Below are 24,272 nucleotides of genomic sequence, written 5' to 3'. Positions count from 1 at the left end.
CCTACAGCCCACAAATCAATTTTTAAAAAGATACAGAGTTGAGAAGGGATTTCCAGGGCTTAGCGCCTAGGGAGCTGAAGGCATAGTCATCAGAGTTGGAGTGTGAAAGAAAAAACAAATTGGGGTTGGGCAGGAGACCAGAAATGGAGGAACACATTTTTCTTTCAGGATTGTACGGTTGGAGGAGATTACAAAAATATGGAGGAGCGAGGTCGTGAATGGATTTGAAAAGATGAATGAGCAATAAAATGCATGCAAAGGTCCCTTTTCACAATTCAACATTATTTTAAAATAATGTTAGAGAATTCTAATTGCCCCTCGGGGTGTAAGAACTTTACAGAAATTACTATTTACCATGTCGCATTTCTTCCACAAACCTATTGGATTAGATAGGATATTGTGGTGGAAGCTATTCGCTTGTATATTATTTCTTTTCTTTTAAAGACAGTTAGTTGGTAGATTTCATCAAAGATGCTTTTGAACGGGTGGCATGGTAGCACAGTGGTTAGCACTGCTGCCTCATGGCACCAAGGACCCAGGTTCGATCCGGGCCCCAGGTCACTGTCCGTGTGGAGTTTGCATGTTCTCCCTGTGTCTGCGTGAGTTTTGCCCTCAAACCCAAAGATGTGCAGGTTAGGCAGATTGGCCACGCTAAATTGCCCCTTAATTGGGGGGAAAAAAATTGGATACTCTAAATTATATTTTAAAAAATAGATGCTTTTGAAGTTATTCTGAGTGAAAAGTTATTTACAAAACGCAAACACATTGTTAAGTCCATTCAAAACCATCTTCGAAAGTTAGGGCATCAGCTAACAGTTTCAGGAGAAAAAGTTACTTTCCGTGGCTGATGCACGAGTTTGAGCAAATATTTGTGCATTTACCTGGAATTTTCAAGAGGATGGAATCTGCTAATTCCTTTACAATTTCGTCACTGCTTTTGCCAGTTCCACGTGCCATAATATTGGGCTGTACTACAAGGACTGTCCCTATCATGGTGTTGGTTTCTTTCCTCTATAATAAGGAGTGATGAATTAATATATTGTACATCATTTCAGATATTTACATTCAGAAAAGAGCTTTATTGCACTTTATTGTATCGTGAAGTAAATTTGAAGGCATCCAGCATGAACTGCTCTAAATGATAATCATAAATTTCACCACTATTTAACATTCTCTCCCAGTAATAACTCCACCACCTATTCCAATCTTACCAACTTTCTGTGCCCTTTTCTCTTTTCTCCTCAATTGTTTATTTACGTCCTTCTTGAATAAGATTGCTGGCTCAGCTTCGAAAGCTATTTATAGTAATGCAGTCCCTATTTTAATAACCATTCACTGAAGTGACTTTTCTAACCCTTTTCTCTATTTATGCTTTTAATATTATTCCTAAATTTATACACCTAAGTTACCAATTTTCTGACTGGTTAAGATCACCACTTATCTTTGCAAATTCTATTGAAACTTTACACAGTCCAATTAAACCTCTGCAACCTATCTCTAATGAATAGGTTTTCCAAGTCATCTCAGGTCCTCTCACCCTCATAGCATTTTAGGATATCTATACTGCAATTTTTCCAAATTATTTCTTCTGAATGGGGTGCCAAATCAGTACTCAATGCTCAAATTGCAGCCAAACTAATCTCGTATCTATTTAACATTGCCTTCTTTGTATTGAGCCCCTATATAAAACACAGGATTGTATTTTTATGACATAACATAAGAATAACATAAGAACTAGGAGCAGGAATAGGCAATTCAGTCCCTCGAACCATCTCCGCCATTCAATATGATCATGGCTGATCTCACCTCAGCCTCAACTCCATTTTCCCACCCGTTCTCCATAACCCTTCAACCCATTACTAATTAAAAATCTGTCTATCTCCTCCTGAAATTTACTAAATGTCCTGGCATCCACCACATTCTGGGGCAGTAAATTCCAGAGATTCACGACCCTTTGAGAGAAGTAATTTCTCTTCATCTCTGTTTTAAATTTGCTACCCCTTATCCCCAAACTATAACCTCTCATTTGAGATTGCCTCACAAGAGGAAGCATCTGCTCTATGTCTACCTCCAACTCCAACCTTTTTTCAAAGGTCTGTGTAACCAAACCCCTAAACTTGCTTCTTCTAGTCCAAATTTACAATTTAAGTTAATTTCCATTCTCTGTCTTTTGCCCCCCAAAATGTACATGCCTTTATCAAGATAACAGCAAAGACATGTTCTAAGAAGATGTGTCTTATTGCACTTTCAACTGCTTCTGATTTTACACTTCCACTGATAATAGTTTTGTTAATCTTGGCCAGTTTTCTTCCTTCCCGCACGGTGGTAGTTCCAAAGGTTTTGAAACCTCTTTGCTTATTCCTCATACATGGAGTGAGTGCTGTCAGGGTGACACCTGTAAATAACCTTTATCTCACCCAACACTTCCCCATGCACGTTTTCAGCTAATGATCAGAAAAAGCTCAACTTTCTGCAGATTCGGTGGATTGGCCATGATAAAATTACCCCTTTGTGTCCAGGGACGTGCAGGTTAGGTCCTGGGATAACCTGGCTGGGGTGGACAAGGGAATGTAAATGGGTAGAGTGTAGATACGATGGGCTAAATGGCCTCATGCACTGGAGGGATTCTGTGTTCTGTTCCTTCAACCACGTGCCAATCAGGTAGTGGTGTGAAACCGAGAATCCAGGGTGGTAGTCTCGCCTACCGAGAGCTGCCGGCCAGTCAGAATCCGGCGGCTATTATGCTCAGCAGAACTTCTGGGGAGGTCATGTCTTCTGCCAGAGGGACTGGACATAAGAGTATGCAGAGAGACCTAAAGTTCAATGACACAAACATAGTTTATGAAATATAAATGATTGATTAATCATATTTTGTTGATTAGTCGCAGGCTAAAATGTATAAATCTTATGAGATTAGTGGTCTTTGTTAAGAATTTTAATTTAATTATGGTGTTTGATTTTAGAGACCACATCCATCCATAAGATCTGAAACAAATGCTTCCGAGTACCTCTCCAACACTTGTCAGTTTGGATAGTGCAAGTGCTCACTTTGTAACTTTGTAATAAGTTGTGCAAAAATAAATAATGGACCCAAAAATTGCTGAAGGATTTCATCAATCGTGTCAGCAAAAAATCTATCTTCATTAAACTGACAACATATTATAGTGACTATGATAATTGGCCTATGACTTGGCAGCATTATATCACATTGACAAACATATCATCATTTCACACAACATCAACTTTTCATTAGGAAAGAGTACTGAGATTATCTCATTAGCACAACGCACTAAATACAAACCTGGAAAGCTAAATTGGCATTTTCATGCATCCCGAATATTTCTGGGTCATCAACCAGGGGAAGACTTTCAATGTACTCTTTGTATGCCAACAGGCTGTCTGCCTCAGGACTGAAGTAGATTCCTGAAATGCAGAACATTGGATCATTGCATTACAACAGAAATAGTTAATCTCATCATTGCGCAGGTTTAAATACTTGATTTCTCCAATAATCATAAAACTTATATACATCATGAAATCAGGCATTATGTAAATCAAAGAAATGCCCTATAACACAAAAGATAACAGATGCTGGAAATCTGTGTAAAAACAGAAATGCTGGAAAGACTTAGCAGATCAGGCAGCAACTGTGGAGAGAAAATATCAGCTCTCGTTTCACGTCTGTAATTTCTACTTTTACGGTTTACAGTTTGCATAGAAGGGGGTTTGCCTGCTCCTAGTTTGGCCTCAGATGAAGTATTGCATCCAGTTCTGGGCGCTACACTTGAGGAAAGATGTGGAGGCATTGGAAAGAATACAGAAAAGATTCACAAGAAATTTTCCAGGGATGCGGAACTTCCGTTATGAAGATGATTTGGAGAACCTGGGGCCATTTTCCTTGGAGAAGTGAACATGGAAAGGAGATCTGATAGAGGTGTTCAAAAACTTGACAGCCCTGGACAGCATGGATGGGGAGAAACATTCATAAAAGGATAGACAACACGAGGATTGGCAAAAGAAGCAAAAGTGATATGAGGAAAAACATTTTAATGCAGCGACTGGTTAAGATCTGGAATGCACTGCCTCAGAGTGTGGTGGAGGCAGGGTCAATTGAGGCATTCCACAGGGAATTAAATTGCGAATTGAAAATGGGGGTTAACTATTCATTCGGAGAGCCGGAGCAGGCACACTGGGCCGAATGGCCTCCCCATTCTCTGCCTGCTTCCTCTCTCCTGTAAAGTGTTGCTTTATTTTACTGCCCAAGCAGAAGAATTGAGCAATTGTTAAGATGGCAGATATTAAGCAAAAGTAGCAAAATGCACTCAATGACAAACATGATGGCTTGTGCATAAAACATTGAGGTGAATGGAATAACAATGTTCTTTCAGGCTGAACGGCTGTGACTGGAGAAATACTTGTCGATGAAGGTTTGGTACTCCAAATGCATCCCCCTACAACCATTTCAAGGTGTGAAAGTAGTTTATAACATTGTGAGAGGGCTAACTCTAAGAATGGATGTTTATGGTGGGTTCTCCTATCCTGGTTGATATGGTATGAATTTAAACTCGTGGTACTTCTGAAGACACTGGGCAGGATTTTACATTGCGCTGTGGTTCCTTCAATCCTCGTGAAAAAGTTGATGGCGAGCCTGCCCCTGCTCCAGCAGGTTTCCCGACTGCCATTTAATGCTTGGCGGGGCATTAATTGCCTCAGATAGAGATTTTGTCCCCATCTTGGGAAGAAGTCTCATTTTTGAGAGCTGTCCGACAATCAAATGACCAGCAGCTCTCTGGTCTTCAGTGCACCATTGGGTACTATGGTCAGTGCAGCCAACTGGAAAAGGGAGGTAATGGGGCTGGTTTAGCACAGTGGGCTAAACAGCTGGCTTGTAATGCAGAACAAGGCCAGCAGCGCGGGTTCAATTCCTGTACCGGCCTCCCCGAACAGGCGCCGGAATGTGGTGACTAGGGGCTTTTCACAGTAACATCATTGAAGCCTACTCGTGACAATAAGCAATTATTGTTATTATTATTATTAGTTGGTGGGAGATTCTGCATGGCCAGCTTAGGTGGCTCCAGCGAACGGAGCGAGGTTGGTTAGGGCTGGAGGTTGGGGGGGGGGAGTTGATGAGAACCAGATGGGGACCAGGCCTCGAGGGAAGGAATCTCTGATGGAACCAGGGGACCGTGAAGGAATGAACCCAGAATCTCCCTCACTTTCCCTCTAATAGTCTGAGGAATCGACTGGTGATCTTCAAACTTGGCTGTGGTCACTCTGGAGGTAAAAAGTGCTGCGGGGCATGAAGCCCTTACTTGCTAAATAATTGGCCACTTAAGCACCTCAATTAGTCGAAGGATGGAAGGGCAATCCAATGCCTCTTCCATCACACATAAAATTGTGTTGGGGTTTAGAGCAGGCACCCAAGACATCCCATCTAATTTTACATCCCCGCCTGCCTGCCAATCCACCCTTGAGTGAGTGTAAAACTTTGCCCACTGTTTGTTGGACATCACACATGTTCTCATTCTCCATGGCTTGCTTTGTTTGTGAAGCTGCTGAGCTCATCTCTCCGCATCTCCTTTCCAGCAGAATGTCTGCATTTCCATCTTTACCTTCATTTCAGACACCTTTTCTTGCACCAAGTTTGCTGACTTGCAAATTTCAAAAATCTTGACGCCTGCTTATCAGATAATGGTCTGACCCAATATTGGGTTGAGCATCTTGTCACCTTCCATTAGTTCCCGAAATTGCATCTATTCCATTGGTTTCAAAGAAAACTAAAACGTATTCAGCCATGGACTGCCAATCACATTGGGGTAGAACTGGATGGCATTGCTCCCACTTCAGAGATGCAGGCCAATTTCTGTGGGACCAATGTCCCACATTCAAAAGGCAATTATACGACAGCCAACCTAATATGTCCGTATGTATGTAAATGATTAGTTATGAGCTTAATACTGATATTGCAGAGCCAATTAGACTCCAGTCAAATTTGTATGATATTTAGAGAAGTTCAAAACAGGTACCAATGCCATTGGTTTAACTATTATGTGATATTCTATGGTTACTTTGTCGAGCAACTCGCCAAGGCTCCTCCACCAACACCATTCAAACGGATGACAGTCACCTAGCAGGACAAGAATTAGGTAAGATTAAGGTGGGAGATTCTGCAGGACCAGCTTTGGTGAGACACACGTGAATCCCTCCACCGACAACTTTCATTACAAGTCATTCAAAAACCTAGAATTGCCTTTCTAACAGTACTCTGGGTGTGCTGCCTCGGTTCAAGAAGGCGACTCATCGCCCTCTTCTTGAGGACAATTAGAGATGGACAAAAAAAGCTGGCCTTGCCAGCAACACTCACAATCCAACACAATAGGAAGTAAATCCCAAAGTGCTACTAATCTCAAGAGAGAAAAGTTTTGTTTAGGTCACAGCATTTTAAATAGTTATGTTTATAATCTGGTAAATGCATAACTTAATAATATATTGGGCCTATGATCACAGAGTCATAACAGCAATGGAGGCTGCCATTCAGCCCACCAGGTCAATGCCGATTCTCTGTTGAGCAATTCCAGCCACATTTTTTCAAATTCATTTTTACCGTACACAGGCTTCACTGGCGATGTTGCCCATCACCAATTGCCCCTGACAAGGTGGTGGCGAGTTCCATTCTTGAACCGCTGCAGTCCATGAGGTGTAGGTACACCCACAGCGCTATTGGGAGGGAGTGTCAGGATTGTGACCCAGCGACAGTGAAGGAACGGCAATATATTTCCAAGTCAGGGTGGTGAGTAACTTGAAGGGGAATTTTCTTATGGTGGTGTTCCCATGTATCTGCTGCCCTTATCCTTCTAGATAGTACTGGTCGTGGGTGTGAAGGTGCTGCCTACGGAACATTAGAAAATTCCTGCAGTTTATTTTGTAGATGGCACACAATGTTGCTACTGTGCATCGGTGATGGAGGAGTGAATGTTTTTGGAAGGGATGCCAATCAAGCGAGCTGCTTTGCCCTGGATGGCATCCAGCTTCTTGAATATTGTTGGAGCTGCAGTCATCCAGGTAAGTGAGGAGTATTTCACCACACTCCTGACTTGTGCCTTGTAGATGGTGGACAGGCTTTGGGGAGTCAGGAGGTGAGTTACTCACTGCAGGATTCCTAGACTTTGATCTGCTCTGGGAGTCCCACTAGTATATGGTGAGTCCAGCTCAGTTTCTGTTCAATGGTAACCCCCAGGATGTTGACTGTGAGGATTCAGTAATCGTAATGTCACTGGATGTCAAGGGGCAATGGTTTGATTCTCTCTTATTGGAGATGCCGCTTGTGTGGCGTGAATGTTACTTTCCATTTGTCACCCCAAGCCTGGATATTGTCCAGGTCTTGCTCCATTTGCAGGTGGACTGCTTCAGTGCCTGAGGAACCGTGAATGATGCCGAACATTGTGCAATCATCATTGAACGTCCCCACATCTGACCTTGGAATGTCATTAATAAAGCATCTGAAGATGGTTGGGCCTAGTACGATACCCTGAGGAACTCCTGCAGTGATGACCCGGGACTGAGATGGCTGGATTACTAACCTCCAACCACCACAACCATCTTCCTTTGTGCTAGGTATGACTCCAACCAGTGGAGAGCTTTCCTCTGATTCCCACTGACTCCAGTTTTGCTAAGGCTGCTTGATGCCATACTCAATCAAAAGCTACCTTGATGCCAAGGACAGTCACTCTCATCCCACCTCTGGAGTTAAGTTCTTTTGCCCATATTTGACCCAAGGCCGTAATGAGGTCAGGAGCTGAGTGACTCTGACGGAATCCAAACAGAACGGCAGTCAGAAAGTTATTGCTAAGTAAGTGCTACTTGATAGCACTGTTGATAATCCATTCCATCTCTTTACTGATGATTGAGAGTAGACCAGGGCGATAATCAGTCAGTTTGGATTTGTCCTGTTTGTGTGTACAGGGCATACCAGGGCAATTTTCCACTTTGCCAGGTAGATACCAGCATTGTAGCTGCATAAGAAGTTTGGCTAGGGGGTGCGTGGCAAGTTCTGGAGCACCAGTCTTCAATACTATTGCAGGAATATTGTCAGGGCCCATAGCCTTTGCAGTATCCAGTGCCTTTAGCTGTTTCTTGATATCATGTGGAGTGAATCAAATTGGCTGAAAACTTGCATCTGTGATGCTGCGGACTTCTGGAAGAGAACAAGACTTGGCGCTTCTGGCTGAAGATTGTTGCGAATGCTTCAGCCTTGTCTTTTGCACGGATGTGCTGGGCTCCTCCATCATTGAGGATGCGGATATTTGTGGAGCCTCCACTCTCGTGAGTTGTTTATTTATCTACCACGGCTGGATGTGGCAGGACTGCAGAGTTTAGATCTGACCTGTTGGCTGTGGGATCGCTTAGCTCTGTCTATTATTTGCTGCTTATGTTGTTTGGCATGCAAGTAGTCCTCTGTTGTAGCCTCCCTAGTGTGGCCATCTGGGATGGCCACTTCCAGAGTACAAAATGGATGCACGCAATGAATGTAGGGAACTATGGACAATGCTAAGAAAGCAAGCAGGCACAGAGCCTGTATGCATATTGAAGAAACATTTACTGGCGATATCTGACGGGACTCGACCTAGGAGTGGTCTGATCAAATCTCCAAGATTCGGATGTGTGTTATTTGCATGCATACAAACAGGGATATAAGGTAAACCTGAGGGATTTTGTTTGATTAAAACTGTCTGGGGTTTTGTAGGCTGGAAATTAGCGTAAGCCGTACCCGTGTTTACATCACCACTTTATCACCCCCTGTTCCCAATTTGTTAGAGACCCCGGAGATAGTGAGAAAAATGGCAATAAAGGCAATGGAATGCCTTATGAACCCCCAAGAATTCATACAGTGTCCAGTATGGGAAGAGGAGATCAGAAAGTACCTCAAAGGGAAAGGTTGGCCCCTTTGGAGTGAATTCTGCGCGAATGATGAAACAGGTCCTGGAAGTATAGGCCATACTTGGTGGGAGAACCTGACAGAGATCCATAGGAAGAGCTTAGGGAAACCTCGCAAGCCGATGGCAATCGTGTCCTGCTTGGCACAATTGCGAGCCACAGAGGAGGTCGTTAGAACGCTCCGTAGGGAGATTGAGGAGAGAGACAAGAGTAGCGAAGGAGATGTGAGTAGATATGAGAGAGAGAACAGGGAACTGAGAGAGCAGTTAGCGGCGAGGGACAAGGAGATGGCGGATGCCAAGCGGGCACACCAATCTTATCTCGCTCTTTTGAGCAGCTTTCAGTCCCAATATGACAAAGCCTACCAAGACATGCAACGAACGGTGTTGGTAAGACAGGAAACAGAACAACAAGTTGAGCAGTTGCAGAAACAGTGTAACGACTTAAAAGCAGCCCTACGAGCACGCCACACTTCCACGACGGAACAAAGGCAGAGCTCGGTAGATCACACAAAGTGCCAGAAGCAAATTGCAGAATTGCAATCTCTGCTTTCTGTTCAGAATGGGTTTCAGAGCATGTTTGGACCCAATTAGACCAAGAAAATGGCCCTGATTGGCAGGAGTTAAATGAGACTGCCCACAGATATGTGCATGGCACATGCACACAGGACAGATCCCAACCCCCGACTGCACAGGCAGAACACACCCCTATGAACCCTGTAACCACACAGCGCAGGACCAGAGCAGAAGGAGACCCAGATTTCCTATACACTACCCCGTTAACCGTCACCCAATTACGGGCCGTGTGTGATAAAATAACACCGTTCCTACCCACATCGGACCCCCACCAGTTCTTTGCAAGGGTAAAACAGCAGGCGACCATGTACGGCCTGGATGAAAAGGAGCAAGTGAAGCTCACAGTTTTGAGCCTCGACCCTTCAGTCGTGGCAGCCCTTCCCGACCCACAAAATGTAGGAGGAGGCACACTCCAAGAAATGCTTACAGCGATCCTAGATGCGATCGGCTATAACAAAGAAGATCCCGTAGAGGGCCTAAACAAGTGTAGGCAAAAGAAGACAGAGAACCTCACAGCGTTTGCTGGACGCTTGTGGATACATTTTACAGCGGTGTTTGGAGAGTTAGCCCGCGTCTATTTGTCCCCAGCTAATATGGCCAAATGGACCCGCATCCTAGTCTCTCATGCAACAGAGGCAGGACAGAGAGCTTGCGCAAATTACGACCCCTCAGACGAGGCCCACAACGAGAAATGGGTTTTGAAAAGATTGTCCCGCTCTTGGGAACAGTCCATTCAAGGTACAACAGCTTATGGTAAAGCGGAGGAAGAGCAGGTAGACATGCATCCATTTAGGACGCTCCAGAACCCCACATGAGTAAATTAGGGAAGAAACAGCCCACGGCAGCCTATATCCCAAGAATGTTAGAATTGCGGACAATTAGGACATTACGCCCGAGAATGTCAAGCGCCCCCGAACCAGCAACGACACCAACAGCCCAACCCCCACCCAGGGAACCATACCCAAGGAAACAATGCACCAGAGAGCCTGCTCCACCTTACGTGCCCCAGGGGTCATGTTACAACTGTGGGCAGTCAGGACACTTTGCCCGAGATTGCAGGAGACCCCCACCACCAGCCAGAATAGCCCCCAGATATGAAGGAGAACACCACTCACAGCAGCTGCAAGGTCCCAGCTGCCCCATGCAAACTGTGAGCGCTTACCCACCACTTCTCATGGCAGGGACACCTCAGCAATGCTACTTCATTTTTGTTTCTCTCCTCCTTCCACTCTTCTTCGGTCACACTACACTGATTCCATAAGCTAGTTACACCCCAAGCCAAATGTGATTTACGGTATCCTTCTTTCTGATGGAACCTGCATGATTTTTGTTATGTTTGTGTGTTACGTGAAATGTTTGTTACTGTAAATGTTGAATGTTGTTTGTCCACTTCAAGTTTTTCATGGCCCCACGCCACCATTCTTTTAACGCCCACTGGCAGTTAAAGGAACTAGTTTGCCCGCAGACAACCGATCATAGCTACCCTTGTGTTTTGAAGGTAGCCACAAAAGTCAACCCCCACGACAATCACAAATTCTTACCGTTCTTGCCCGGTCACTCAGGCAGTGGAGTAACGGCACTAATCCCCGCCCTGCCTGAGGACCCCCATCTGTTCAGCTACGCTCGGGTAGAGCACAAATGGCACTGGTCACCGTCCTACCCGGGGATTCCACCCATTCTTGCCCCGCCACAGCCCATACGCGCCCCATTTGGCACTTTTAGTTCAAAACTTATCTGTTTGTTTACGGCGACCCTTAGGTTGCTTCCAAATGCTATTTACATCCTCAAACACTGGGATGCTAGATTGCACAGGCTGCGAGATGGCTCGCGCTGTGTCAGTATTTTTCTCGGATGTCTTGTCCCAAATATTTGGTTTTTAAAAAAAAAATGAGGGAGTCACAGATGGTGACCAATTATAATGGGTCATTGGTAATAAAGGACAGACAGATATATGAGATCTTAAACAAGATAACAGAAATTATGCTTGTGTCCATAGAACTCCGGAACCACAGAAGCCTCAAGAAGACGAAAGAAGAAGAAAAGATGAAGACAACCATCATGCTCTACAGTTGGATCTTAGCGGGATCCCTCCAGTTGCGCACGGATGCTAACCCCCTGACCCCTACCACACAGGCCGTGAATGTTTCCCACCCCATCCATACACTACACCCTGAGATAGTAACCGATACACAGACCTAGTGTGATAAGTTCATAACTTGGTATTCCCTGTCCTATGTTGTGGAAGCACTATTTGTAATTGCGATACTCTGCAGTGTCGTTCAGACCCTAAGACTCAGGAAATGGCGGAGGAAAGCCTCCCGCACTCCGGTATACACATTCAGATCCCCTATTTTCGGACTTCAACAAACCCTCAACCCCTTTAAGTGAATTAAAGTACATCCGTTTTCTTGTGTGTTTGTTGTTCTCATAAAAGAAATGTAAAACTCTGTGCTTGACTGCCAAGCCAGAGAAACCTGTGTTGCTCCTATTGTAAAGTTTAAAATGTTGTAAATTCTTTTGATCGATTAAGGATAGTTTAGTTAAGGACAGTTAGAGGTTCCAGTTTTTTTATTTTGTAATGCATGCCTGAATGTCATTGCACCCCATAGAATTTTATAATGATGTGTGTACATAAAGTAATTTAGGTAAAAGTTTCAATCCATAGGACAGAGTAGTGTAGTGCCTGTCCTTGCTTATGGGTGCCCGACTTAGGAGAAGAACAAAGAAGATGCAGTAATTTGATCCTTCACTCTTCACATTGAGGATCACAAGGAGGGAGTGTGGCCATCTGGGATGGCCACTTCCAGAGTACAAAATGGATGCTCGCAATGAATGTAGGGAACTATGGACAATGCTAAGAAAGCAAGCAGGCACAGAGCCTGTATGCATATTGAAGAAACAGCTCCCAGACGGGACAGAAATTGTAGGTCAATTAGCATATTGATGGCCCATCTCTGGGAACAAAGGAAAGACATTCAAGCAACCGATCTAGCTCCAGACATTGCGGCGCCAGTTCCCCAAGCCGAAAGTGTAAACAAAGCAAGGCCAACAGCCACATAGGACCCGCCCAGCCATCAGGGCACCCACCCCTTTATTGGTCAAGATCAATACGAGTGACCAAGATACGGCCCAATTAATTGGGGCCAAGTTCAAGGTCCGCCCAAAAGCGCGCAAAACCCCTTAGGGTATAAGAAGAAGGCCCCGAGAGAGAATCGCTCTCTTGGACTCGGCTCTCAAGGCGGAGAGACCCATCCACCAGCTGCATCAGAGGCAGGTGGGTCCAGGGTCAATGCTCGCCACCAGACGGACGACCTTGGCTGTTCTCCTGTACCTCTTCGAACCCAACAACCTCAGATCCGAACAACGGCCATTGTTCCTCTGACTGAGTGGGCACCCGAAGCTAAGTCTAGGCGTTAGCGTTAGAGATAGTTTAGTCTGTAGTATTTTGCGCATGTGTAGATCTTACTGTGTGTGTACATAAATAGTATTGACTTTGAATTAACTAACTGGTGTATTGGCTCTTTGATCAGTTAGCGGGTTTGAACCTTGTGGCGGTATTGAGAGATACCTGGCGACTCTAAAGCAAACATAATTAGGATTAAAGAAGGCGACCATATTGACCACCATATTTAGAACCAAATAAAGATAGCAACATTAGGTTGACAGTTGATTATTTTTGTATGCCTGATGCTGCTCCAACACTCTTCATTGAACCAGTGTTGAATCCTTGGCATGGTGGTGATGGTAGAGTGGGAGATATGATGGGTCATGAGGTTACAGATTGTGACCAAGTACAATTTTGCTGCTGCTGATGACCCACAACGCCTCATGGATGCCCATTCTTGAGTTGCTGGATCTGTTCTGAATCTATCCCATTTAGCACGGTGGTACTGCCACATAACACGATGGAGGGTATCCTCAATGTGAAGACGGGTCTTCGTCTCCACATGGACTGTGCGGCGGTCACTCCTGCCGATACCATCATGGAAATGCATCTGCAGCAGGCAGGTTGGTGAGGATGAGGTCTAGTATGTTTTTCCCTATTGTTGGTTCCTCACCACCTGTCGCAGGCCTAGTATAGCAGCTATGTCCTTTAAAACTTGGCCAGCTCGGTCAATAGTGATGCTACTGAGCCACTCTTGGTGATGGACATTGAAGTCTCCTATCCAAAATGCATTCTGTGCCCTTGTCCCACTCAGTGCTTCTTCCAAATGGTGTTCAACATGGAAGACTACAGATTCATCAGCTGATGGTGGCTGGTACGTGCTAATTATCAGGAGGTTTCCTTGCCATGTTTAACCTGAAGGGTCCGGAGTTGATGCTGAGGACTCCCAGGGCAACTCCCTCCTGACTGTATATCACTGTGCCACCACCTCTGCTGGGTCTGCTCTGCCAGTGGGACAGGACATACTCAGGGTTGGTGACAGTGGTGTCTGGGACATTATGTTTCTAAGAGAATGATTGTGTCAGGCTGTTGCTTGACCAATCTATGAGACAGCTCTCCCAATTCTGGCACAAGCCCCCAAATGTTAGTCAGGAGGACTTTGCCGGGATGACAGGGCTGAGGTTTGCCGTTGTTATTTCCAGTGACTCGGCCAATGCTAGCTGATTCTCTGATTCCTTTCCTTCTTATTGACTTTGTAGCGGTTTTGATACAATCTTTGTGAGTCAACCACATTGTTGTGGATCTGGAGTCACATGTCGGCCAGAACAGGACATTATGGACATTAGTGAACCATTTATTTTTCAACGACAATCGGCAATGCTTTCATTGTTATCCATGTTCATTGTTATCGTTCAACTTTTATTTCCAGATATTTATTGGATTCAATTTCCATAATGTGCCCTGGTGGGATTCGAACCCGGTACCCAGAGTATTACCTTGGGTCTCTGGATCACCAGTCAAGTGACAAAGAGCGCATTTTAATGACCTTGTCACTCCAGATTTGGTGACGTGTCAAGGCTGATGAATCTTGGGAGAGGCCTCGCGCGAGATTTGCGATGCTCGAAATGCCTTGCGAGATTTTACAAGACCTGCAAGGCGTTGCAAACTGGATGTCGCCCATGTTGGGTGAGATCCAGGTTAAGATATTTAAGCGCGCCATTAGGCTCATTAAAATATGTCTGCACTGGATTCTCCTGGCGCACGGGAATTAACGGCCTTGCCTGGGAGACCTCATCATGACACAGTTTTTAGAAGTGGTTTCCAAAAACGTGGACCAGGCGGTAACAGCACCCCAGGGGGAGGGGCCTGGGGGGGGGGGGTCTCCCAGACCTTTAGTGACCCACGGGTGGTTTGGCTCTGGGTATGGTGGGACCCTGGCACTCCAGGACACCTTGGTACATCCAGCTTGGCACCTTGGCACTTCCACCCAAGCACCCTTGGCACTTTCACCCTAGCACTAAGTTGGGTATAGTGGGGGGGGGGTCCAGAGGCAGGCAGCATGGTGGCTGAGGGGGTCGAAGGAAAGATGCCCCGATCCACGAATATTCTTCCTGCATTGGCGAGTTGAGCTCGCTAGTACAGGAAATGAAGTAAGTGTGGCCTCAGTGGGCCGTTCCTCGCCAAGGCTAAAAAAAAAAGCAAAATCCCGTTCAACAGCGGTGTCATTCTCTGCAGCAGGTGTAGAAAGAGGCCCCTAAATGTTCCCAAAACTGGACTCTGTTTTTGTCCAGTTAAATTGCGCCCAATACCCCGACTACCTTGATCAATAATTTTTTTAAAGCTGACTAAGCAGATTTTGTGAAAAATAAATGGTTAAAAATAAATGTTTCCAGAAAACTGTTAAAAATGAAGAATCTGCATCATTAGAATGAATCTTCACTTGCCTGATGCTGAAAACTTATATCCATCTGCCAAGATACCAGGTGAGAAGAATCGCTTTAAGATGGTGCGAAGACATCTTTGGTCCCAAGCATCTGTAACTCGACCTCCATAGGTGATCTCACCTATACAGTATAATTAAAGCAAATAAATGTTATGACCATGCATTCACTCCAAATAAAGCTCAAAAAATGAGTGTACCCTATCATAATCCATCGCTGTGTGTTCCAGATTCCTTGGAGTGCTGCAGGATGTAACAACTGGGGCGAATAGAAATGAACTAGTAGATATGGTGTGTTTGTATCCCCAAAAGGCATTGGAGGCAGTTCAGAGGAGGTACAAGAGGCTGATTCCTGGGATGAAGGGCTGTCTTTGAGCAGCTTTGCCCTGCATTCACTGGAGTTTGGACAAATAAAATTTGATGTTATTGAAACATATGGGTGGTACAGTGGCACAGTGGTTAGCACTCTGCCTCACAGCTTTCAGGGACCCGGGTTCAATTCCAGCCTCAGATGACTGTCTGTGAGGAGTTTGCACTTTCTCCTCATCTCTGCGTGGGTTTTCTCCGGGTGCTCAGGTTTCCTCCCACAGTCCAAAGGTGGGCAGGTTAGGTGGATTGGCCATGCTAAAATTGCCCCTTCGTGTCCAAAAGGTTAGGTTACTGGGTTAGGGTAGAGGGGTGGGCTAAAGTAGGGAGTTCTTTCCAAGGACTGGTGCAGACCCACTGTAAATTCTATGATTCGAAATGGAATTCTCAGAGGACTTGACAAGATAGATGCTGAGAAAACGTTTCCCTCCATAGGGGAATCTAGAACCGGGGGCACAGTTTAAAATAAGGGGTTTCCCATTTAGAACAAAGATGAGAGAGGATTTCTTCTCTCACACGGTTAATAATCTTGGGAATTCTCCACCCCAATGAACAGTGGACGTTGGATCACCGAATATATTCAAGATTGAATGAGAGATTTTTGCGCAACAAGGGAGTCAAGGGTCATGGGAGCAGAGAGGGAAGTGTAGTTGAAGCCACAATCAGAGCAACCATAATGCTATTGATGGTGGTGCAGGTTGGATGGGCTTAAAGGTCTTTGTTGCTCCTATTTCTTATGTCCCTATATTCTAACGCAGAGAAACAACTGTCACCGTTGCATATCAAACAGCATTTAAATATATGTGGCAATATTTTCTCCATTGCCTTCATGCTGTTGACAACAGTGAGTTAAAAGATACTCAGAAAAAATTGCCTCAACATTCTTTCATATTCTTCTTTTAAAAAAGGACAGAAAGTTCTGATAGCAACACTCAGTGACTAAGATTCAAATGGATGATTGGATGAATATCAACAAAACAAATTTAGCTTAACGGATAATGATGTCTGTTTGTTATCCAGGAAATAGTAGTGCAATTTGAAGGTCAGTAAAAGAGCTTGACAGAACTTTATTCTGCTCCAATCAACCAACCACAAAAATTGAGCATTAACCAAAGTATTATTGTATAAGTATTGGGGAACTGTGTTAGACCCAGAATGTATGGGTGGAATTTTAGGCTCCCAGCACAGTGGTAGCTAGGCCGGAAAATGCACCTGTATGAAATGAAATGAAATGAAATGAAAATCGCTTATTGTCACATGTAGGCTTCAAATGTGAAGAGCCCTGTGAAAAGCCCCTAGTCGCCACATTCCGGCGCCTGTTCGGGGAGGCTGTTACGGGAATCGAACCGTGCGGCTGGCCTGCCTCGGTCTGCTTTCAAAGCCAGCGATTTAGCCTTGTGCTAAACAGCCCGAGTATTGCACTATGATCTAAGAAAGTGTATACAAACTGGAGTGCTCATAAAACAAACAATTACTGCTTCGATCATTACATTCGGATCCTTTCTGAGGAAGCGAGTCTGACTCTCATCGGAGGCAAACAGTGTACTGTAAAACACTAGAACAAAACCATAATATCATCATTTGTTTTTTTCATTCATTTATAGGATGTTAACGTCAGTGGCAAGGACAGTTTTTGTGGCTGATCCCTAACCCCATCAGAGAATGGTTGTGACCTGCTTCATGAGCTGCTACAGACCATGTGCTGTAGGTACTGACGCACAGTGCTGTTTGGAAGGAAGTTCCAGTCTTTTGACCCAGCAATAGTCAAGGAGCGGTATCGCTCCAAGTCAGAACGGCATCGAGGTCAGAGGGGAATTTTCAGGCGGTGGTGTTCCGGTGTGCATGATGTCTTTGTCTTTCTCGCAAGTTTAGAAGGTGCTGTCGAAGGAGCATTGATCAGTTGCTGCAGTTCACCTTGGAAATGGTATACAGTCCTGTGCCACTGGTGGAGCAAATAGCCATTTGGAGTGGTAGATGGGGTGCCGGTCAAGTGGCTTGCTTTGTCATAGATGATATCGAGCTGCTTGAATACTGTTGGAGCTGCATTCATCCAGGCAAATGGAGAGAATTCCATCATACTATTGACTTGTGCCTTATAGATGGTGAACAGGCTTTGGGGAGTCAAGAGGTGAGTCACTTGCTGCAGAATTCACAGTCTTTGACCTGCTCTTGTTGCTACAGTATTTATATGGCTGGTCCAGTTCAGGTTCTAGTTAATGGTAAACCCCCAAGATGTTGATATTGGGGATTCAGTGATAGTATTATTGTTGAAAGTCAAGGAGAGATGGTCAGATTCCCTCTTGCTTGATACTTGTTTGGCACAAATGTTACTTCTCCTTCAGTATCTGAAGAGTTACGAATGGTGCTGAGCACTGTGCAATCACAGCAAGCATTCTCACTTCTGACCTTATGTTGGAGGAAAGGTCATTATAGAAGCAACTGCAAATGGCTGGACCTAGGACAAGACCTTGATGAACTCCTATAGCACTGGAGTTCAGATGAGTGCCGTCCAACAGTGACAACCACCTTGCTTTTTGCCAGATATGGCTCCAACCAGTGGAGAGCTTTCCTTTTGAATCCCACTGGTTTTAATCTTGCTGGTCTCCTTGATGCTACACTTGGTCAAATGCTGCATTGATGTCAAGTGCGGTCACTTTCACCTCAGCACTTTTGTCCATGTTTAGACATAGGCGAGGTCTGGAGCAGAGTTGCCTTGACGGACTCCAAACTGATTGGTGAGCAGCTTATTGCTAACTAAGTGCCACTTGATAAAACTGATGATCACATCTTGCACCATTTTGCTGATGATTGGGTGCTAATAATTGGCCAGACTGGATTTGCCCTGCCTTTTGTGGACAGGACATACTTGGGAAATATTTCCCATTGTTGATTGGATGCCAATGTGGCAGCTGAATTGCTGGAAATCTGAAATAGAAACATAAAATGATGGACCACACTCAGCAGGCCAGATAGCACCTTTGTAGAGAGAAACAGAATTAACCTTTCAGGTTGATGATCCCTCATCAGAACCCTTCAATCCATTCTGTTGAAGGGTCATCACACCATGGAATTCTTAGGGAAAATCAAAAGAAATAGATTTACTAAAAGGCATTGTAACTAACATCCCAGACTGAGACACCACTAGTTGAATGCTTACGTGGACAGGAAAACTTACACCAGTGAACCTTTACACCCCAGGGGTCTATATCAATAGGATGAGTTGCCTAATGAACCTTATGTTCCTTGAGGGCCTGAATGGCAGAAAGACAAGCATTGAGTCAAAACAGATCAGAACAGCAGGAGGACACACATGGAGTCAGAACAGATTAAGTTAGCCTCTGGGAGATGAGGGAAAATATCAATAACGTCCAGTTGAGTGGATTCTGTACCTGGAAAAAGGAGATCCGATTAATGTAAACCTGTATGTAGACACAATTAAAATGTTCTGTATATGTGATAGATAGTGTATAAATATAGTGGAAATCTGAGGCTTGACAGAGTGCTGTTTCGGAGGTCTCTCAGAGATAGTCTTCCTGCATGCTGGAAGAATAAAATGATCCTAACCTGTTCCTAAGTCTCCTGTGTTCAGTTCATAGAACATCACCACAATAGAATAATAACTGTTTCTCTCTCCACAGATGCTGTCCGTGCTGCTGAGTGTTTCACAGTGTTTTCTGTTTTTCTTTCTATTGTTAAGTACCATGAATAACTCTATGCATATGGTAAAAATACATTTCAATCTTTGCACAATGCTTATTTTAAGCTCATATTCACACAACAAAAGTAAAGTATGGGGGCTTACCAGTAATGTAAACTAAAGCATCCCATGGAACATTTCCTGCTTGACAGTAGAGGTTCAAATTGAGAAGAGCACATTCTCGATCACTATCACTGAACTCATAACAGATGTTCCAACCCAGTGGACCAAACTTCTTCCTTTCCTGAAGTAACACATCACAACTTCACACCACGCACAAAGAGGCATCTTATTAACAGAGTATTCAAACTATTCTTCAATCATATTTTGCCACAAAGTTTAAACCAGGTCATAATAGCAAGCATAAACATCGAACCGTTCTTATTGAATAACTTCAATGTAAAATAATCTTGCTTTTGAAATGTGGGTAAAGGTGTTTTTGTTTAGCTTGTAAACAAAAGTGGCTGAAAGACAGTTGTTGGGCATGTGAACCCATTGGTCATATTTGTACAGCATATGAATGTGTACTTGTTAATCTTTTTATACGTTTGTTGATAAAATGGGAAGATGGAAAAGTCAAGAGCTTTTGCTTATCAAGCTTTACATTCTGAATGGCTGCTTATTGCATAAATGGTCTCTAACATGGTGAAACCTCGAAAACACCAGCAATATTTTACAGGGAGGTAATTTGCGATCTGTTTGACCAGTTGGAATACCAGTGCGAGTTCCTATTTGCCTGAACTAACAGAAGGCTGACAGATTATCAGCAGTTGGTAAAGCATGTTTACATTTGGAGACCCCTGATGCCTCCTGTGCAGAGCCTCCAATACTAAATGCTTATTGTCACTGAAATTCTAGGTCCCTCGTGTTGGGGCAGAGCAGAGAGGTTTCTGGTGCTGTCAGATGGGGTGGCAGGACAACTGGCAACTTGCATCAATGTATGTGGTCTCCGGCAGAAGCAAGATGTAACTCTCTTTCCTCACCGTTCATACAATGATTTTAAGGTCTTCACCGACTCCACAAACTTTGGTTGTGTAAGCATTAGATTTCCCAGGCAGGTACATCCCAATACTTACTCCTGAGTGCACCCTTGGTGGATTGCTGACCTCAAAATTGCTTTGTCTATGTTTAAGTGAAGAGAATCTTCAGTATTTTTATGTGTTCCCAATAATATTCCAGGTATGAAGAAAACTGATTTTTCGCTTCTCAACCCATTCACCACCATTCAACAGGAGCAGTGCAACCAACGAGTTTTGCACAAGTTCAGGACGAGGAATGCTGATTCTTGGAGCGTACATTCCAGTTACTGCTTGTCAATTAAACTCGGCTTACCTGAATCACGGCATGGAAGAAACAAACGCCAAAGATTAGCTTCCTCCACTTCCTGCCCAAGGCATTCTCCTCAAAGAAAGAGGGTGTAATCTCTGTGAAAGCTCGTCGGATATTTGCACGGAGTCCCTTTGGAGGTTCATTGGTGACCTGAAGGAGAATATTTTCTACTCATTTTTTTGCTTCATTCTACAGAAATCATGAATGCCCGCTTGAAATACATTTAAAATTCTGTGAACCAAGCTATTTCTCTGCAGAAAATACAATATATATATTTTTTTAAATTTGGTTCCCTTCCTGTCCACCAGATCAACTATTACTGTTAATGGTTCTCTCACCTCAGGTACCATCCACTTCTCCTTCAATTCAATCATCATCACTGCCCTCCTCAAAGAAATCAACCCCTGAACCGCTCCATCTTTGCAAATTACCACCGCATTTCCAACCTCCCATTGCTCTGCAAAGCCCAACAACATATTGTTGCTTCCATCCCAATCTTTTCAGGAAGACAATGTTTGAATCCACCCCTATCCCTCCCCTGCACACGCACACACACACAAAACAAAATCACAGTACCAAAATAGCTCTTACCAAAGTTACAAATGACAACTCATTTGTTGTCTGCAGCCTTTGACAAAGTTGATCAACCATCCTCCTCTAACACCTCTTTAACTTCGTCCAGCAAGGTGGGGCTGCATTGGACTGGTTTGGTCCTTATCTATCCAGTTGTGGTCAGAGGATCACCTGCAATGGTGGTTTCTCTTCTCATCCTAACACTGTTATCTCTGGTGTTCTCCAGGATCTATCCTTGCTTTTCATCTGCACGATGTCCTTCAGCAACATCATCCAGAAACATGTCTGTTTCTACCTCACTAATACCTCTTTCAACCCCTCCACTGTCCCTAAACTGTTGCACTGGTTGTCTGACTTCCAGTATAGGACGAGTAGAAATCTCCTCCAAGGAAACATTTGGAAGACTAAAGCCATCGCCTTCAGTCCTTGCAAAATACTCCATTCCTGAACCATCGACTCCATCCTTCTCCCGAGTGACAGTGTCGGGTTGAACCAGCCTTGGTGTCAAGGCGACGTTCCAACCAGATATCTGCAGCATCAAAAAGATTGCCTATTTGCCCCGTTATAACATTACCTACCTCCGCACACACCAGCCACAGCTTAATTTCTGCTGAAAACCTCATCCATGCCTTTAGTCTCAGCTCGACTATTCCAGTGTACTTCTTCCCAGCCTCCCACTTTCTACCCTCGATAATCTTAAAGTCATCCAAAATTATTTGTCCGTTGCCTTACTCACATCAAGTTCTGTTCACCTGTGCTCTCTGACCGATACTGGTTCTTGGTTAGGCAATGTCTCCTCTTTAAATTATTGTTTCTTTTTTCTAATCTGGCCATGAGGCCTCGTCCCTCCCTTCTGCTGTATTCTTCTCTCGCCATACAACTCTGAGATGGTCCAATGATCCTATATCTGTGGTCCTCTATTGCTGGCCTCTTGAGTACCTCAGTTTAGTCGCACCAGCACTGGGGGGGCTGTGCCTTTGCCTGACATGACCCTATGGTCTGAAATTCCCTTCCTAAACCTCTCCAACTCTCTGTCACTCCTTCCTCCTTTAGGACATTCCAAAAAACCTATTTCTTTAATCACTCTTTTGGTCATCTTTCCAAATCTCTCCTGTTGTGGCTTGGTGTCAACCATCTTCAAAAACAATCCTGTGAAGCGACTTGAGATATTTTGCAATACTGAAGGCACTACATAAAAACAATTTGTTATTACTGTTGTGAATTCTACATGGGGATCCATACTATTTTTATATTTTATTTGTGGTGAGATGCCCCACCTAGTGGTCCAAAAACAACCAGCGAAATGCTGACCAATTCACTGGGAATTATAACCTTAAGCTTAATGCAACAGTAATTTTCCTTTATTGCCACAGCAAATAAAATGTCAGGTAACAGATAAGTGCCTGTGGATGTGAAAAGTGGCTCTATTACCAGAACAGCATTTAATAATCCAAACCTGCTCTAATCTATGCATTTATATTTTCCACTATAATATGCCGTGTGCAGATGTGGAATGAAATACAGTGAGTGATCTGAAATACGCTGCCTGAGATTGTGGTGAAGGCAGATTCAATCATGGCTTTCAAATGGGATATGGATAAAGGCCTGAACTGGGAATATTTACCGAACCACAGGGAGAAGGCGCGTGATTGGGATGTGGTGAATTGTTCTTCCGCGAGAGTTGGCAGAGACGCAATGGGACAAATGGCTTCCTTCTGGACTGTAACCATTCTATAATTCTAAGACTCCATAAAACAGTACAGGTCCTGGAAATTTCTGACAGCATTACCTTGACGGAGTTTTGCAAAACTGTCACAGGAAAGGTGTTGGCCGGCATGGAGCTCAGGAACAGTCTGAAGTTCTCATGAATAATAGCATCTAGGGAAACACATTTTTCAATCATGGGCTAAGTTCTATCTTTGCAAACAGTAAGAAATAAAACATTGTGCATGTTGGCTTCTAAAAACACTGCAATTGCCAAAGCAGTGGAGGATACCTTCATCCTTTTTGTCATGGGCTAATTTTTGACTTTTGCAAATTGTTCTTCTTATACAGGAAGACATAAAGGAAAAATAATAGCTAAACCTGAGAAAACACATCACTGCAAATAGTGCCAAACTTCAAGGCTCTGCCCCGGTGTTTGCAAAACACAGGTGTCACTGTGTAATTCTATTAAACGCTTCATCCCAGCCCCCCATGTTGGTAAATTAGTGGACCCTGCTTCCCCAGAGATGCCTGCTTCATAATAATAACACTAATCTTTATTGTCACAAGTAGTCTTACATTAACACTGCAATGAAGTTACTGTGAAAATCCCCTCGTCGCCACACTTCGTCCGGCAACTGTTCGGCTACACTGAGGGAGAATTAAGAATGTTCAATTCACCTAACAAGCACGTCTTTCGGAACTTGTGGGAGGAAACTGGAGCACCCAGAGGAAACCCATGCAGGGGAGAATGTGCAGACTCCGCACAGCCCATGATCCAAGCTGGGAATCAAACCCGGGTCCATGGTGCTGTGAAGTAACCGACCGTGCCAGCCATTGTGCTACCATGCTGTCCAGGAAATGCATTGTAAATTAATGGGCTTCATGTTATTACACTGAGGCACAAATTATCTTCGGCAGTTGTACTAACCAGGTGGTGTAACAACAGTTGCCCAGCATATGCCTCTCTTCGTAATATCAGACCATAAGACATAGGAGCAGAATTAGGCCACTCGGCCCATCGAGTCCGCTCTGCCATTCAATCATGGCTGATATTTTTCTCATCCCCATTCTCCTGCCTTCTCCCCATAATCCCTGATCCCCTTATTACTCAGGAACCTATCTATCCTTGTCTCAAAGACACTCAGTGAATTGGCCTCCACAGCCTTCTGCGGCAAAGAGTTCCACAGATTCACCACCCTCTGGCTGAAGAAATTCCTCCTCATCTTTGTTTTAAAGGAGCGTCCCTTTAGTCTGAGATGGTGTCCT

The 24,272-nt window shown here is 44.2% G+C and overlaps 1 protein-coding gene across 1 annotated transcript in view; it reads right to left on the bottom strand.

Moving 5' to 3' along the window:
- The window catches only part of dnah6 (dynein, axonemal, heavy chain 6), a 522,203-nt gene that overhangs the window by 99,062 nt on the left and 398,869 nt on the right, over window positions 1-24,272 (bottom strand). Inside the window, exons 66-71 of the mRNA XM_072517256.1 lie at window positions 23,089-23,177; window positions 20,730-20,876; window positions 19,503-19,641; window positions 15,339-15,458; window positions 3,302-3,423; window positions 882-1,011 (exon numbers count right to left, since the gene is read on the bottom strand). Of these exons, the coding sequence (XP_072373357.1) occupies window positions 882-1,011; window positions 3,302-3,423; window positions 15,339-15,458; window positions 19,503-19,641; window positions 20,730-20,876; window positions 23,089-23,177 (747 nt within the window). The remainder of the gene's footprint in view (window positions 1-881; window positions 1,012-3,301; window positions 3,424-15,338; window positions 15,459-19,502; window positions 19,642-20,729; window positions 20,877-23,088; window positions 23,178-24,272) is intronic.

Source organism: Scyliorhinus torazame, chromosome 9 (assembly GCF_047496885.1).
Source record: "Scyliorhinus torazame isolate Kashiwa2021f chromosome 9, sScyTor2.1, whole genome shotgun sequence".
In the NCBI taxonomy this organism is placed as follows: domain Eukaryota; kingdom Metazoa; phylum Chordata; class Chondrichthyes; order Carcharhiniformes; family Scyliorhinidae; genus Scyliorhinus; species Scyliorhinus torazame.
The sequence above is the reverse complement of the archived record's forward strand: the minus strand, read 5'-3'. Positions and strand labels throughout refer to the sequence as shown.